At 49.1% G+C, this 17,975-nt stretch overlaps 1 protein-coding gene across 1 annotated transcript; it reads right to left on the bottom strand.

The window, feature by feature from the left end:
* Positions 1-278: 278 nt before the first annotated feature.
* Positions 279-13,914, bottom strand: GDF6 (growth differentiation factor 6). The gene is made up of 2 exons (XM_065399556.1): positions 13,563-13,914; positions 279-1,177 (listed from the first exon to the last, which is right to left on the bottom strand). Exons 1-2 carry the CDS (start codon positions 13,912-13,914, stop codon positions 279-281), a joined length of 1,251 nt encoding a protein of 416 aa, XP_065255628.1.
* Between the last annotated feature and the right edge of the window lie 4,061 nt (positions 13,915-17,975).

Here is a 17,975-nt window from a genome sequence, read left to right as displayed (position 1 = left end):
TTCCAATGTGTCGAGAGCAGGGATACAGGGGAGATGGATACACAAACTATTCCTCACCCATTCAAGCCTATCAAGTATGCAGGTCACGCCAGCCAATGCACACGCGCCGCAGATCCTTGACTGTTTTGCAGGAGCACCCAACATGTGAGAATTTCCCTCCCGTCCCATAGGTGAAGTTTCCGGGACCTCAGACTCGACCAGCCCTCTCCTGTCCTTTGAGTTCATTTATAGCTCCAAACCACCTCGATCTCCCCCGGGGAGACCGGCAAAGCAGCCTGCTACCTGCAACCGCAGGACTCGACCACCATGTCTTCGTACTGCTTGTACACCACGTTGTTGCCCGCATCTATGTAGAGGATACTGATGGGGGTCAGTTTGGTGGGCACGCAGCAGCTGGGAGGCGTGGAGCTGGGGTCCATGGAGTTCATGAGGGTCTGGATGATGGCGTGGTTGGTGGGCTCCAGGTGGGATCGCAGCGGAAAGTCGCACACCCCTTCGCAGTGGTAGGCTTCGTACTCCAGCGGGGCGATAATCCAGTCGTCCCAGCCCAGCTCCTTAAAGTTCACGTGCAGGGGCTTTTTGCTGCACCTGAGCCGGGACTTCTTGCCATGCCTCTTGCCATGGCGGTTGGCGAAGGCGGTCCGCCTCTTCCGCCGCGTCTTGAACTGCTGCTGGGTCTCCTGCGGCACGCGCTGCAGCGGGCCCCGCTCCTCCCGCGGCGAGCCCCGCTCCTCCCGCAGCTCGGCGAACAGGTTCTTCCGCGGGGACCTGGTGAACACCACCAGCAGGGCCTTCTCCTGCTGCGCCCGGCCTCTCCTGCCGAAGCCCAGGCTCCTGAGGTCCGGCAGCGGCTGCTGCCCCCGGCCCCCCGGGGCCCGCAGCTCCAGGCAGAGCTGCTTCCAGGGCTGCTGCTGCTGCAGCCCCTGCCACACGTCAAACACTTCCCAGCCGGCCGGGGGAGCCTCGCGCGGGTCCAGAGTCCGGGCGTCCAGGAGCCGGGGGGAGAGGCAGGGGAAGAGCTGCATGGAGGACAGGCCCGGCGAGGGCTGGGAGAGGCGATGGCCGGGGGCTTTGCGAAAGAGCCGCAGCTCCGCTCCCACCAGCTCTTCTTTGTCTGAGAGAGTCGATACATCAAACAAATACTTCTGTCTCCAGAGCGGGGCGGGCGAGAGATCGTCTGCAAGATAACACATAATTACAGTCAGTTTCACTCCGGGGGATCTTCCCGCGGCCGACGGGAGACAGGGCAGGGAGCCTGGGCTCACCCCTCCAGCGGCCCTGCCTGCCCCAAACCGCCCCCCGCGCCCCCGGCCCGGAGAGCCAGGCGCCCTCTCCCAGGGAAGCAGCGGGACAGGAGAGGACTGGTGTCGGCGACTCTCCGCGGGGCTTCTCCTTCCATGGCTGGGGAGGGGGGAGGCAGGGTCGCTGCGGGGTTAGATGTGTCACTGGCCTAACGTGTTTCCCTTGTGCTCACTGGGTGTCTCTAAAAGGGAGCCCGTGTTTTAGTGGCAGGATCAGCACACAGCGAGAATCGCCTCGCTCCGCGTCCAAACTGGCTGCAGAGACAGGGCGTGTTCTGACAGCCCGCGCTCCACGTACATTTCCTCACCCGGTCGGCTCTGCTGTCCTCTGCGGCTAGAGTCCGGAGGGGGAGGGGAGAGGAGGGGGGCTATTTTATTCCGCTCCGAGAGAGAAACCTGGACTTCTTTTTTGACACATTTGTGTACGAAGTACAGCACGAAAAGCAAACCAGATTCCCCCGAGCTGCTTTCCAATAAAATGTTTACAACCCAGCAAATACAAAAATTCCCAAAGCCCCTGGGTCTCCCCAGAAGCTAGTAAAGTTTGTGTATATTTCAATAGTAAAAGTGTCATTGGAGCCAGCGTTCAGCAGCCCCTCGCAGCATTTCCAAGCTCAGCTTGCGCCAGAGGTAGAAATGGAGACTAAAGAAATATACAATCCCTGTTATTTGTTGATTTCAGAGGTCATTGCTATTTCTAATCAGTATGTTTCCCAACCTAAGGTTCTGCTGAAAATTCTGGAAGGGGGGAGCCTGCTGAGGGGTGGGGGAACAGCCTGATGATTTATGGAAGCCAAGACCTCCAGACTTGCCAAATCGATGTAAAAATCAATGCGGATTGGCATACAGGAACTCAAAAGTCACTCTCCATTGGCTGCTTTTTCCCCAAAAATGCAGACAATAGGTACTGTGTGAAATTCAGCTGGAATCGCGCTGCATAACCGGGACACAGCGCCCAGGCAATATTCCTCGAGAGATCGCGGTTCTTTCGTAACAGAGCTTTCGTAGCAACCGTGCGCAGAACCATTTCCTAACAAATCCATAGGAAGAGTTTAGGGACCCGGTCGAAGCCCGCCTGGGTGGCTGTAGCGAACTACACTTTTACCGGGTTCCCATCCCTCTAGAAAATGTTTCTGAGGCGCTTTCCACCTTTATTCAGGGCACGGTTACGTTTCCCCAGCGGGGGGGGGGGGGGAGGCAAAAATCTGTTTTCTTTCCTTGGAAATGTGTATGTGAGTCATTGGTAAACATAGATCGGTCCTGGAAATCAATTATACATTTCCGTGTGTGAGGAAGATAAAAAATAATTAAGACATCAGTGAAAGGGTTAATTAGTTTAAAATAAAATAGGTGTAATGATTTACCAAAGTAGTTGACAAAATGATTGTATGAAGATGGATTACTCCTGGGTAAAGCACTTGGGATTCTATCCTGCTGCCACTGAGATCAGTGGCAAATCTCCCCTTGACTTCAATGGAAATCGGACCAGTGCCTTTTAAAAGTGAAATTACATTGCTGATTAATTTCAAGCGGGTAGCCAGAGGTATTCATAAAGAAGAGCACCAGGGAATTTGGAATGAGGCCTATAATACTTCCAAGTACTCACATTAGACTCCTGTAACCCAGTTTCAACCGAGGAAGGAATATTCCTTTTCCATAATGAAGATTAACCAGAACTAATTAATTCAAACTTCAATTGTCTCTTCTGAAGAGCAACAGCAACTCAGGGATAACTACAACCCTGCCTGAGATACAAACCTACTTCAGTGAGAATTACACATTTATTAACAACCATAGAGCCTACAAAAAACAAGGTGACAACGACAGCTGTTAAAACAATCTGTTTAAAATAAAAGTGAAATATAGCAAGTGCTGCCTACCTTCATTATAATGACTTTAAAGTGCTGTTGGGGCCGCTCCATTGAGGGGAGTGAGCAGGATTTGGCCTATCACTGCAATTTGTACACGTGTTTTATCAGACCTACAGCTGGAATAAGGTAAAATGTGTTGTGTTCGCCTAGCTTGTTCTTCAGAAACAAGTTCGGAATGGGGCCATAGTACTTTATGGTTTCCTTTGTCTTTCTATTGTTTTCCACATTCGGCCTGATCTACACACCCCTTCCCCCCGCCCCCATGCCTAATACACCCAAATCTCCTCTGTTGACTTCAGCAGGGGAGTGGGGGGTTCTGAGTGCACAAGGACTGCAGGATGGGGTGAATGATTCAAGAAAGTGAAGCTCTCAGACAAGACTCACCCTGCCAGGGCTGTGTCAGTTTCACGAGTTTTTCCTCCACTTTATGTGCTGGGCATGGGTCTGCGATGCGGGGTAAGTTTCAGGAAAAGATGTACAGTCCAACAGCAAGAATGTGGATGATTCAAACAATGTCCTGCTTACTTCGTCACATTTCACTTTCGCGATCCAGAGCGCTAAATTCATGCTGCAGCCACAGCCAGGGCTACATTGCACTGAAAAAATCTAAAAACGTAGTTGATCCTTCTAGTAAGTGGCTGTCTAGAACCTAAGGCGCGCACAGCAAGTTCAGCGGCAGGGGCCGCCTTATTCCTTCATTAGTCTATTTGGGAATGGGTCTGTAAACCAACATTCAGATGGGGAAGGGGGTGGGAGGGTGATCTGAGCTATGGACATTTGAATAACTCTCTCCTCCTAGGGGGCCAGGTTAAACGCAGCGTTGGCCGCTGACCCTGCGCTCTGTACGCTGCCAGGAGCTGAACAGTGTCTGAAGCAGGACTAGGAAAGTAGGAGCTCCATTTATTCGCCCGTGGGCGCTCCCGCAGTGCTGCCAGGTCTGCTGGGATCAGAGGGGCTGCAGACCTTATCCCCCATACCTGTCTGGCCCAGGCCAACACCTTCCCAACCCCTACTTAGGAGGCAACCAACCCCTTCCTCTTCTGCCCCTGGTCTTCGGGGCCAGGGGAAAGCTGGGTCTCTCTAGTCCTGCTTGAGGGGCGGGGGTCTTGTGTTTGATCTCAAAGAAGATGCGCGTCCACTTTTTCTCTTCGGGGGAATTGCAGCTGCAGGTCAGGAGCCCGGCCCGGGGGGACCTTTGGGCCTAGGTGCCTAGATCTGTTTGGTTCCAGATTCCTCGACCCTGGGGTCCCCATAGTCCTGAGATCCCAGGTTTACTAGTTCTCGGAGTCCCTTCAGATCCCCGAAATCTTGTGCCTAGCTCCCCCCTTTCTGCTCACAGCTTGCCAGCACGTGCTCCACCCCAGCAGGCTGGTGGCATGCCGAGAACCCGGACCTGAAATAGAGGTATTCTCCCCTCCTCCGCCTTTCCCGGGACCTGTTACCCAGCGGAGATCTAACGGAGGGTGTAGTGCTCCCCCATCACACAGCTAGAAGCCGGGAGAAGGGAAAACGCACGGGCAGTCACCTGCTTCATAGAACTAACCCCTTTCTATGGGACTTTAGCTTTCAGCTGAGGGGGTGTGGAGCTGCAGGCACATTTTTCAACTGAGCTCCCCCCAAAGAGAGTTGTGTGAATCGCCTGAGAGAGGTTTGAAAGGGGGGAGGGGGCCAAGTCTCCATTTTCCCACGTGAGGACAAGTGAAAGCAAAGTGTTTCTGATTTTGATCAGTAGCGCTGGACATTTAGTGGCTCCGGAATGTCGCGTGGAGATTTATGCCATCAAGGGGCAAATGTCAAGTGTATTGTTAAATGGCAGTTAGATGCACTAAGCAGTAGTGGGGAGGAACATGCGAGATCCCGTGTGAGTTTCCAGGGTTGAAAACGGCAACTTGAAGGTTGTAAATTGTCTCCTGTTCTTTTTGTGTTTATTCCGTGGTTATCTTCAGCATTGTCCTGCGGTTAACGAGATAATTAAACTCTTCCAGCCATGGGTAGGACGATCTGGGATGTGTGGGTTTCAAACAAGAACACATCTTTTGCTCCTCTAAATATATCTGAGTCCGAACTGGCTTCATGTCACATTGGACAGGCACGTCAGAAAGGGAGAGGAAATGTACCAGGTGGGTAAGAAGATTTCAAAGGACAGCCACATCTCGGCACTACTTGTGTTCCAGAAATTGTTCAGTCAAAAATCTTTCATCAATTGATAAAATTGCCAGGTCTCATTATTCCATCAAAGGGGCCAGGGCACCGGTTATTTCAAATAAGCAGCTTTGAATCCGATCAGATAAACGTTGTTTGCTCACTCTTGTAACCTAATAATTACAGATGAAGACATAATCCTAAACCATATTGGCTTGCTCCCAGTGCAAACAGTCAAGAGGGTGGGAAAAGCAGAGGAACGAGGGAAGAGTGGGGGGGAAGCTATAAAAATTCTAGAAATCTGAGGAAGATGGATCCTTTTTTAGAATCTTTAAGTCAATTTGTTTTCCGTTTTACCGTGCAAAGAGCACAGTAACCGTGAAAACCCCTCTTGCTCTCGCTCACCCTTTGGTAGGCTCTTACGGTGCTTATTTATTTTCCTTGAAATCAAAGAAGTGGGTTGGGTGAAATCTGTGTCGTCAAACAACACATTCAATATCTGCCCCCTCTCAGATTATTGTTAACATATTTCCAGAGCTCAACAAATGTTCTGTATTTCTAAAGCGCACAAGTGGCTGTTGGAAACACTAAATTATAGAAAATTCCACACGGAAGTCAGCCTCCAGGTACCTTTGTATTTGGAATTTAAATGTACATACACGTTATTGTTATATTATTATTATTTCGAATGTCCTTTGTTAGATTTCTAGAAGCTAAAATATTTGGGGGTGAAGGAAGACAGATCTATCTGGAATTTAAGCACGTGGCACTGGTGAGGAAAAGAAACAGCCAGATGTAGATCCTGCCCTTTCAAATGTGTCCCGGGAAACGAATATGCTCATCGTGTTTTGTCTTGCAGAATATTGCCTATTCCACACCTTCATGTCACGGCTTTAATAGAAGAGTCTATGGGAGAAATGCAAACTGAGCTGGAGCTGGAAGCGTTCCCCCCTAGGAGCCCTCGTGTTATGTACATTTCCTTCTCTTTGTGGTTATGGTGGTTTTACCATCTCTAGGGTTAAATTAATTATTTGCATGGGATGTTTCCTTTAACTCCCTGTATTGAACGACTCCTGCTTCCCAGCTTCACTTTCTAGCAGGCAGACCTGAACTCCGAGGAAAGGCTGGGATTAATGAAGGCTACACAAAGTTTCCCTTTTCATGGCAGATCAGGTACTGGGCTCCCAGCCAATTCATTAGGGCTCAAATCTTAACTTTACATCACTGCAAATTATACCAAAACCACATTCAAGAAGAATTCTCTTTCCCCATTCTCTTTCAAGCCATATTTAAACTCAAAGCAAAAGCACATTTGCAGTTTAAAGACCATTTAAAGACTCTCGTTCAACAATAATCTGAAAGTTAAAACATATATCCTCAGTAATCATGACAGGCTGTGTACACATTGTCTGCATAGTAACAACACTGACAGGTAGTTCTTTCTAAGCATGATGTGGGCTATAGAATAAAGAGGCTGGCTCTCCATGTGTGGCATTTCTCCAGTTTGAATTCCACATCTCTGAGAGCCTTGCACTGGCTTTTTATTACACTGTGTGATTAGATTTAAACGTTTCATTCGCTCACTCTCAGGTAACTGGGAAAGACCACACCTTCCTAGAATCTGTTCCTAATCCTGCCAAAAACTGGACAAACGCAGGGTGATTTTTAGTGCATATTTTACACTCGAAATGCCCATAGCTGGCGTGGATTTATTTTCTTGAACATTTTATTTACTGAATCTATGCCTGCAAATACTAAATCTTACATTTTAGCCGTCTCCCTCTGCTATGGCAGTTCTGTTCTGGGGTTTGTCGCCAGCCTCTTCCTTGCTCGCTCTCTCGTTCTCTCCCTAATCCCATGAACAAACTCCAACAAAGTGACAAAACAGACAAGTGTACTCTCGCCACAAATCTAGTTATAGCCCTGTCAAACTGGACTGGATAATACAGTCCTTATGCAAGAAAATCCAAAGCGAGTTTCGCATGGGTTTTAGTGCCCTTTTACATAATACATTTAACAAAGTTAAAATCGCCCTCCCTGCTTTGTAGAAAAGAAGGATGCATGCTAAAGCGAAACGGCTTTTCTCTCATAGCGAGTTAAGCGTGGTCCCTCCCTATGTTAGTTTGAATTATTTTCTTATCCTAAATATTAATTTAAATAACCCCCCAAATCCTAAAATATTCCTGTTCCAAAATTATTTGTTTTATAGCTCTTGGATTATTTCTGAAGCTAGAGATACAGAAGAGTAGACAAAGTTTCAGACGAGAAATGTATGTGTGGTAAAGACCAGCACTCATTTCAGCAAATTCGGGGCTAACGTATCTGCCCATTCTTTAGCAGTTAGTAAAAAGTAAAATGTCCCCCTATAGTTTGGAGACCATCTTTAAGTCATGTGGACAGGGAACAATCGGAGTTCCCTATTGACGAGGCTGACTAGCTCCCAAACCTATTGCTAGTTTGTTGCAAAACGCCACTGCAGGGCGTGCGAGGAAACAAGCGTTTCCACATCGCCTTTTCTCTCTCTTTTTTTAGGATTAAGAAGTAATGACGAAAGTAATGACGATGCGACAGATCGCCTGATTAACGTCCCCTTACAACCCCATCGCTGCGGCTACCCTTGCTCTTAGTTCGCTAGTGACAAACAAATATGTTGCATTCCGAATCTACTTTGAGCGTGGCATGGGGAGACTTCATTCAGCTCGGAATTCTAAAGGGATCGTGTACGTGTAAACTGTCTAACTAGCAGGCAGGCGTGTGTGGATGGTGAGATTTCGTTCTCGATCTCCCTGGTCAGTTCATATTTTTCAGGGCAGGATCCTATGGCATTTTGCTGTGACCCTAGTTTTGCACAACATTATGGGGAAGGGGGCACGAAAAAGATGGGAGCTTTCTAAACAGCAATAACAATTCTGAAAACCAAGAGCTCGATCCTACAGTTCTTACCCAGGCAAATCTGTCCCGTAGGAAACAAGGGGAGGGCTTTTTTTGGTGGTGGTGGGGGGTAAAGATTGTGGGATCGGGTCCAAAATAAGCATTCAGAATTACTTTAAATCAGTGGTTCTCAACTTTTGTACTGGTGACCCCTTTCACATGGAAAGCCTATGAGTGGGACCCCTCCTTATAAATTAAAAACACTTTTTATATATTTAACACCATTATAAATGCTGGAGACAAAGCGGGGTTTGGGGTGGAGGCTTACAGCTTGCGACCGCCCATGTAAGAACCTTGTGACCCCCTGAGGGGTCCCCACCCCCGGTTTGAGAACCCCTGCTTTAAATATTTGGACTTCTTCACTTTCAGTTTGCATGGGCTGATTACTGCAGGCTGCATCGGGCTTTAAAGAGACTCTGTGTAGCATTTAAGATGTACCCGTGCCTTTTTATGAGGTAGCGACTGAGGTCAACAGAATGAGGTGGTAAACGGTTTTGTTTGTTGTCCCCTATGAAATGGATGGCTAATGGAGGATTTATAGATCCGAATGCAGGTTGGTTGTTTTGCTTTACCTAAATAAAAACTATCTAGTATCAAGAATAGACGGAGTGATCTTTACGGATACAGCTGTATTATTGCTGCAAAAGATCGGTGTCTTATTTAAAAAGACTCAAAAAAACAAGGGAATGTTCTGTGGCAATTGCTTTGCGACTATTTTATAACTTTTCTGTGCCCTCCCACTTCTTCCCTCCCAGCTACCGTCCCAACAGCTCCCAGCTCAGTTCCCAGGATTGACCGAGGAAAAACCACATCAGCCAAAGAAAATGGAACAAGACGAATTTGTGGCTGCCCCCACTCCATCCACAGGAACAGAAAAGCCTCCCCCACCTTCTAGCCCCAAATCTAGTTCCTTTCTCTCGCTCGTGCCAATCGCAGGATCTCTTTCGAGACCTTTCCTTGTGGTTAACAAAGAGACAAGATGTCCCCCACCCCAGTGGTGGAGGGTACTGCAAGCACACACCGCCTTCCAACCTTCTACCACCGCCAGTCCCTCGACTCTTTCCAAGGCTCTTACCAGGGAAATAAAGCGCAGATTGGAACCTTCTGCGGGCTCCCTCACTTTGGCCGTCTGGTCTGCATTAGTGTTTTTATAAGGGGCTCAAACAAATCGAATACAAGGTCACCAAATAATTAACAGTTGTGAATTCCCTCCTTCCCCATTAAAATACTTCCCTGCTTATATTTCATTTTCCTTTTTCCAACGACAACATTGCCTGGGCAAAGGCTCTACACTGATCACACTGCATTGCAGCTTTAGGTCCACCCAGAAACCCGCTGTTTTGCATAAACATGCTGCACAAAATGAACTTCAAGTGGGATTTACATTCCTTTTCTTCTGCCACATGAACAGCCGGGACATTTTCAGATTTTGCACGTGGACTTCCCTCCCACCCCCAATATAAAATGGAAACAACAACAAAAATTACAATCAGATTCCTGTAAACTTCTTAATGAACTGTCTTGCAAGTGTAACACAAACTGGGGGAAACGAGACGGTCTGTATCACTTTCAAATCCAGCAATAATATTCAGATCTTACTGTGTTTGTTGCGTAAAAACTCCTCCAATGTAATAAGGATTCTCTCTTGTCTGGAACTGACCTAGAAACTCTGCATCCAAAAGGGAAATCTGACGTTAACCTAAGGGCCAATTGCCTGCCCCCCACCCCCTCGTTATTGCTTGGAAAGAAGCTCTCCCTGACACTGCCTTTGTGTATGAACCATTCTGCATTTCTTCCTCTTTGCCAGTTTCCTTGTTGATTTCTCTCTTTCGCAGCTCCCTCATTCTCTTACTTTTCTCCTGCCTAGTGAGTCCTTGCAGTTCCTAATTGTCTGCTTTACTGTGGAGTTCCAATGCTGGGGGTCCTGAGGCCAGCGAGCACCATCTGCGTTTTAATGAGTTACTTCATGTGCCAACAGTAATTTTCCTACATTCAGCTAGGTCCTGTCTGATCTTGCGACCGTAACAAGCGGGGTGGGGTGGCAAAATGAGGCGGGGGGAAATCACAACCTATTCCTCACTCTCTGAATTATTTTTAACGCTTGAAAATAATACAATCTAGTGCGGCTTCTTCCCCTATCAAACTGCCCCGAAAGCGATCTCATTAGTTTAGGAGAAAGAAGAAAGCAACGCGAGGAGGAATAATATTTGAAGATTTGATTTAACCGCTCTACCCTTCTTAACTCGTTACTGAGAAGATACTGGTGCACTATTTTGGGTGTGCAATGGACAGATCAGAAGCTATGTTCTTTGGCTGCAATTCCATGCATTAACCCAAGGACAATTTAAAAAAAAAAGAGTAATTGAAGATCATCCAATAAGAAAGTCTCTTACTCCTGTTAACTCTTCTTGAAATTCTCCTCCCAGAGAACAGGTTTGGGAACCGATTTTCTTTATGTGGCAAAAGGATTCTTTACACTCCGCCCCAATTGTTATCCTTATGAACCCCTGCAATTAACAAGGTCATGTGGGCAGACAAGGTATGGCTACCACTGTCTCCTCCAGAATTCCTAGTTAGGTAAATAGCAGCCTATCTAATTGGGTCAATTGGGGGGCTATATTGTCTGCAAATGAATTGACAGAAACTTTTCTGAGCAGGAACTGTTCAGCAGCAGTACAGCTCCAGCTCGGCAATTAACTGGGCGAGGAGCCCACAGGGAGGTGGGCAGTAAAAAAGCTACCACTTCAGAGAAACGGAAGTTCTCTTGAAGTTTTTGGTGATGTGCCATTGGCTGGTCCACTTCATTATGGGAGACTAGACAATATTTGATATGTTATGACATGAACACTCAATTAGATCACTGAGTTGAAATACTCCAATCAGCGGCTTGATGCTAAGCAACCCATAGAAGGTCCAGCACAAGGTCACAGCCTGTGACACATCAAATCAAAATCAATGGGGGAAAGTGAGGCTTTTCCTTCATCAAATCAGGACTTCTGTTCGCAAATCACTTCCCCACAGAGTAGAATCCTCCATGCAGCAAGATGAGCTAAATTTGTTAAATTAACTGTCTTTCCTCTGGTGATCAAGAATAAGATGATCTTGAAAGTGGTGTTTTTATGCCGCTTGCACTGCTTTTCCTCTGCAAACAAGTTGGCAGTAAACCGAGTGGGGTAATTGTTATGGCGGGGAAAGAAATCTTAATTTCAGAAAGTAACTTTTAAAAATATACACGACCGGGAAACGAAACTATTTCTCTGTTTCTGTATTCCTAGAAATCCTATCCGTGACCTGCGGGTGTTTCTGACACACACACAGAGGGAGTAGTTACAAAACAAGCAAGCAACAAAAACCACTACGCCTTTACTGGCGTGTTTTACTTCGCGTCTAAAATCGTTCAAAGCTCATCCCGGGCATCCTATTCCTCAAAGCGATTTCAGAATGAGCAAATGACTTCGGACGAGCGACGCTTTTAAAATTAACTCTACAGGGGCCAAACATAACGGGCTATAAAAGGGGAAAATGTAGAGTTTGAAAACACATTTGCCGTTACCCCTCCTCAAACTTTTCTTCCTTGACCATATGAAAACAAACTGGCTCAAACATTACCGCCTATTGTCCCAGGACCTCTTGGCTGTCTGGACCCCTGGCTCAAGAGTGGCGTGTGAAGAAAGGCGCTTGGACTCGGAAGAACAGTTCAGGTACGAGATAAAGGATGTCCCTCCGCAGATCAGACAAGAAGAGCTTTGGGGGCAAACAAGTCTCAGCTGCTTTTTTGGTTTTGATTGAAGCTGGGGACTAAAGAATCGGCTCATATAACTACAAAGGAGCCACGTGGCTTTTGAAAGCTGAGCTTTGTACGAAAAATCATCAACTATAGTAAGTTAATTTGCTTTTCAGGGCTCTCAACAGCTAATGAACCCCGCTGACCCAGCTGAAATAGCAGCCTGCTCGTCCTATAGGTTCAGAGCTGCAGACAGGTTGTAGTGAGCAGGTTGGGGGGGGGGGGGGCAGAGAATCCTAAACAGGTAGGGGGGAAGGGAAATAATTTACAACCCTCCTTAAGAACCAGTTACTTTTTCTGTCACTAATAGCTCACAAGCCAAGGTAACCAAATGTTTTTACACTCTCTGTCCCAGTCCCAAAGGATCCTCAACTTCACCGTGCCCAGTATAAGGACTGGCAAAGAATCAGTGGAAGAGGCAGTAAAACAACCTTTAAATGCGAAAAGGGCTGAAGATCTGGGATGGATCTTTGCCCCGGCACACAGGTAATGGTCGGGGGGGGGGGGGAAGCGGAAAAGAGGGTGCGATAAGTGATCAAGAACACGGCGGTCTCAGTCTGCCCGTATGGATCGCTAAGGTTCTATCGGCATTTGTCACGTTAACCTGGTGCGGTGGACGAGGCTTACAACACGGGGGGAGAATGGCTGATGTCAGTGCAAAACAAAACACAAAGCAAAAGAGCGAGGAGGTGCAGATCCTGCACCCACTGAAATCCACGAGGAGGATGGGGGTTTCCCCCACGGGTTTTAATGGAAGCAGGATCAGGCCCAACGAAAAGCAGGAGCAAATCAAAGCACCTTTCAATCCCGAGCTGGCTCTCCGCTAAGAGTTTTGCGCCGATCAGCGAACGCTCTGCTATAAGACTTTCCTGGACTTAAAAGTGCAGCTTCCATGAACTAGCCGGCACTTCTTTAGAAGAGCCCAATTACAAGCTGCTTCCTACTCTGAGTGATTTCAAACGGAGCTGGGCTTGTTGCAGGCAATCTTGATAAAAGCAACCCTGATAAATTAGAGCAGCTTTAGGCAGTAAATGTTTGCTCTCAGTCGGTTTGAACTTTCTATTTGCCTTACAGTTGAAGAGATAAGAGTGATCCTTTCTTTGCAAGAAGGACATAAAAAGAAGAGCAGTTTTTAAGATTGCGTTTACACTCAAGATCGCTTGCATCTTTTTAAAATATCCCTTGCGAATTCAGCGATCGTGCATGCCTCACTCATGTAAACCCGTGGTCACTGCAATCCGGACGGAGTTGCTAATCATTTTGCTAATAAAAAACAACAACACTATTTAGTATAAGATCCACCTTCCCGATCTTTCACTCCTTTTTACAGAAAAATCCAAATCAAATATTCTCCAGAAATCGGCTGCAGAGAAACGCAGCCTGGCAAATAAATGATCTACAACGCGTGGCTGTATTAAGAAAGCTCTGAAGGGCTTACTTGGGAATGGGATTTGGGCTCAAGGCGCAGGCTCCCTTCTACACCCGGCGGCGGCAGTTTCGGGTGGGTAGAGGGATGCGGATCTTTGAACTTACCTCGTCCCCTGTCTACAAAACTAGTGATAGTATTGGCGGATTTCGATGACTGAAAAAAGCTGGCATTGATCCCCAGTTTCTCCGCTATGGAGTAGGTCCTGTACAGAGACAGCATGTACTCGTGGGGCTCCGCTCGCTGCTGCGCTTTGCCCCCCGGCTGCGCCTCCTGCGGCAGCCGCGGCTGGTGGCTGGCCAGGGCGGGGATGCCTCTGGGGGACCTGGCCACCTTCGCCTCTCGGCGGCTCCTCGGGCCCTTGGTGGAGGAGCCGATGGAAGCCAGCTGGAAACCGGGTAAATCCCACAGGAAGCTGATGAGGAACACGGCGGAGAGCAGGGCCCGGGCTGCGTTCATAGCGAGCGGCTCCCCGGAGCAGAGCGCACGGAAAGCCCCGGCCGGCGGCAGACTGAGCGAGGGCGGAGTGCAGCAGCGGCGGCGCCCAGAGCCCGAGCTCCAGCGGCCTTGGGTGCTGGGATGAGTGCGAGCAGGCAGAGCCGAGCTGGGACTGTACCAGTCCCGGGCTCGGCCCCGCCTCCCTCCCTCCCAGCGACACGCCCCTTGCAGCTAAGACGGGGGAGCGCGGCCTGGCTGGGGGACACCCCTGTGGAGGGCGGGGCCTCTGCCCACCGGGGGCGTGGCTGTGCGGGTGAGGAAGAGGCAATCCGGGGGCAGGCCCCGCCCCCCCAGCAGCTGGGCAGTAGAGCAAAGGTGGCCAGATCCCCCAGAGGCACCCCGCCCGGGCCAGGGGTGGGGCACAGAGCTGGGCCTACGGAGATGCCCAGCCCCTGGCGCCCCCTCAGTGCGGGAAGGGCTGGGAGCAGCCACTGCTGTTAGCTTATGCCTTGTAACCAAATAAGGCTGGCTTCTCTGCTGGTCTGTTTGGGTTCTTGTGAGACGCCCATCACCCGGGTATCTGAGCCTGAGACCAGGGCAGTAGGAACTTCAGAGGGAAGAGTAAGCGGCAGCACATTCTGCTGAAGGGAGAGTGCAGAGGTCATATTGGAAACACCCCCCACACTGGTACTAGGGTTGCCTTCCCTCCAGGATTGTCCTGGAGTCTCCAGGAATTAATTAAAGATTATGTCATGTGATGAAACCTACAGGAATACGTCCAACCAAAATTGGCAACCCTAACTGGTACCCTGCCAGGCTGTGCCCCCACTAGCCAAGCTCCATCCCCCTGGGACAGCCAAATGAGACATCACTATGTGCAAATGTGCCATGATCATATGTACATTGCTGGGTCACCTAGACCTGAGCCCAGCTGGCAGAGGTTGAGTTACACAACTGAGCCCTACTGTGCTTGGCTTTTCTGGGTGAGGCTGGAATGGCCCCTTGGCCTCTGTTCCTTCTCACCTGCAAGATAGATGGGGGGGGGGAGGGGATAAATGGTGTTACTCTCCCAAGTGCTGCCTACTTGTGCCAAAGTGAGCTGTCACCCAGAGTGCGCTGTACACACCCGTATAAGAAAATTGTACTTCTCCTTTGTTACATCCTTTGATCAGCAGTGAAGTAAGTAACAATTTTGGCATTTATATGGCAGTTCTCAGCTCTCCAGCTGTCGTTTCAGGTTGTGTGCAAACTCAGGCAAGTATAATGGTACAGTTGATTTCCATTTTCCATGTTATCTTTGCAGCCATAAGGGCTAAATAATTCTCTTTTTTAAATGAAAGCTGAGATTCTGGGGGGGAGGGAGGAAGAGAGATACCAGCTTGTCCAGTAACCCTGAGCCAGCCCAGTCTGACTCCTGAAAGGCTGGGAGGGAAATTACAGAAACTTGTGCCTCTGGGTGATTTGTATTCTTCTAAACTGTAAGACCAACACTGAGGGCAACACTGGGGCAGGCAGCTAGCACCAGGCCAGGGCGTGGTAGGGAGCACAGGCAGGCAGGCAGGAAACACTAGAGAAGGGGAAGGGGGCACCAGGAGGCACTGAGCCAGGAGCAGGCAGGAAAGCCTGCTGGTGAGGCACAGATTCTGCACTCTGCTCTTGCCACACTGAGTTAAAGGAGAGAGCAACAGCAGCAGAGGAGGATTCTTCCTGCCCTGTTCAGGGTCATTGGATAGGTTGTTCCATACAGTGACTCACAGGACATCCCAGCACAGCTTCTTAACGCAGAAGAGCAACAAACTCACTTTACCCTATGCACCCACTGCCTCTCCCTCCCCCATTCCCTGTTGTTGCTTTCCCTGCCCCTCCCACTGAATTTGATGCTGCTCCCCTCCAGCTGCTCCTCAACTTTTCCATTACTCTTCCAGACACTCCTGTGGTACCCAGGCTCCCCTCCTCCTCCGATTTAGGGTGACCAGCTGTCCCAGTTTTATAGGGACAGTCCCAATATTCAGGGCTTTGTCTTATATAGGCACCTATTACTCCCCACCCCCATCCCAATGAGGAGAGCTGCTGTGGATGGAGGGCAGTATGTTGTCCAAAGGTGGTCCGTAGACCATCATTTAAAGGTAATCTGGCCCTTTCCACAGAGTGAATTTGACCCCCTGCCCTATGATATCTATGCAAGCACATAAGCTTCTGCTCTTCTATGAGCCATGCACACAGTCTCTGACCCTTAGCCACAGCACAGTAACACTGACTGTCTAGTGCCTTAGCCTTTCCCCCCCGGCTTCTCGTTTTCCCATGCAGGATGTGGCGGCAGGTCAATACCAGATCCCTGCACAAGGGAGGGAATTCGTATCTGATCTCCTGGTGCTCCTGACATTACTCCAGGCACATCAGTGAGAGGAAGCAGACATAGCCACAGCAGCATGGACCAGAGGTGTGTCCTGTTTGTCCACGTTGGAGTTCAGCCTTGCCCACCAGCCTTTGGTGCACATTTGAGAGAGACATTCAAGGCCAGCTCCACAGCTGCTGCAAACTGACATGGTTCGAGGGAGTTCAGTGAAGTTTGGCAAGTTTACACCAGCTGAAGTATTGCCTCTGTGTTTTATTTGTTCATAAACCAAGCACAAACATAGTCTGTTGCCATTTGCCACATGCTGTCCCCTTGTGCCCTGCAGGTTTAGTAAACAGCTCCCATCCCTCGTTCTTGTTCTGTCTCCTCTTATTCCTGTCCTAAGTCCATTCTTTCATCAGCCTTCTGCTCTACTTTCCTAATTTAACTTCTTGGGCTAAATTCATTCCAGGAGTGACTTAAGTGACTTCCCTGGTATTCCACCAGGGATGGATTTGGCCCAGTGAATTTATTTCCCTGCTGCTGGCACCTTCCTCACTCACCTGCTAGTGGCATCTGTGTGTGGGGTGACCAGAACCTCCAGAGCCAGTCACACAAAGAGGCAAAGGAGGGTGAGCACAGTCTGAGGACACAGGTGCAGGAATTATGGGGGTGGGGAGGGAGGGAGTATCTTGTTGATAGTGTATGTGGGCGGGGGGAGGAGGGGAAACTAGTCACATGTGAAGGAATCACCTCACAAAACCTAGTCCCCTCATTGCCTTCCTCTGCCACTCCCCACTTGTTGCTCCCCTGCCACTCTGCCCTGTGTTTCCCTTGCTACCATTTTTCCTCCACTTCTCTTGTTCTCAAGTGCTCCTCCCTTACAACAGTACCCCAGCTTCACAGCTCCCAGTCCCCACTACTGCTTTCTGCTCTGGGGCTGTACTGCCATTCCCTCAGCTTCACCTCTTCTACTGCTCCACCTCTCCACCTGCTGGCTTTCCCCAGCCATCCCTCCTGCTATTTCCTTGACTCATCTTGCTACTTTGTCCTGCCTCTACTTTTGCCCTTCCTGTCTTTGCTCCCCTCCTGACTCCTCCATCCCTCCCACTGCTCCTCCATTAGCCTTAGCACTACTTTCTGGTTCCTTTTGCCCCTTTGGTGCTCTCCCATTGTCCTTGCAGTTTCCCCTGTCCTTCTTGCTTCTCAGATGTGCTCGACAGCTCCCTCCTACTTCTCTGCTATCATCTCATCTCTGTCCCCAATGATGGTCCACGCTGCTTCTCTTTTCTCCCTCACACTGTGTCTCACTGACCCCACTTCCTTTCCATGGCACTGCTCCTTTTACTACTTCTTCACTTTGTTTCTCTATCACACTTCTCTGCCCCCTGTCTGCTTCCCACTGCCTCTCTTGCTGGCCTCCAGTCAGTCCCTCTATGGCTGTGTCACAACTCACATCCAGCTTCTTTCCACAGTTCCTCTGCGACTCCCCAAGTGTCCATTCTGCTCCCATTTTTGTCTCTTGCCGCCTCTCTGGTTCTCACATTGCTTTCTGCTGTTTCCTCCACTGATTTCCTCCGTTCCCTGGGGTAGGAGGCTTAATACTAATGCAATGCTACAGGTCAGTAGTCTCAGGAGCAACCACCATCATTTTGATTTTAGTTCTACCTGCTGCTTTTACAATATGCTCTCTCTAAAATTGACCTGTCAGGTGGTTTTCCACCCTCATTTGTTTGTTATGGGCCTG

Source organism: Emys orbicularis, chromosome 2 (assembly GCF_028017835.1).
Source record: "Emys orbicularis isolate rEmyOrb1 chromosome 2, rEmyOrb1.hap1, whole genome shotgun sequence".
In the NCBI taxonomy this organism is placed as follows: Eukaryota; Metazoa; Chordata; order Testudines; family Emydidae; genus Emys; species Emys orbicularis.
This window is presented reverse-complemented; position numbering and strand designations above follow the sequence as displayed.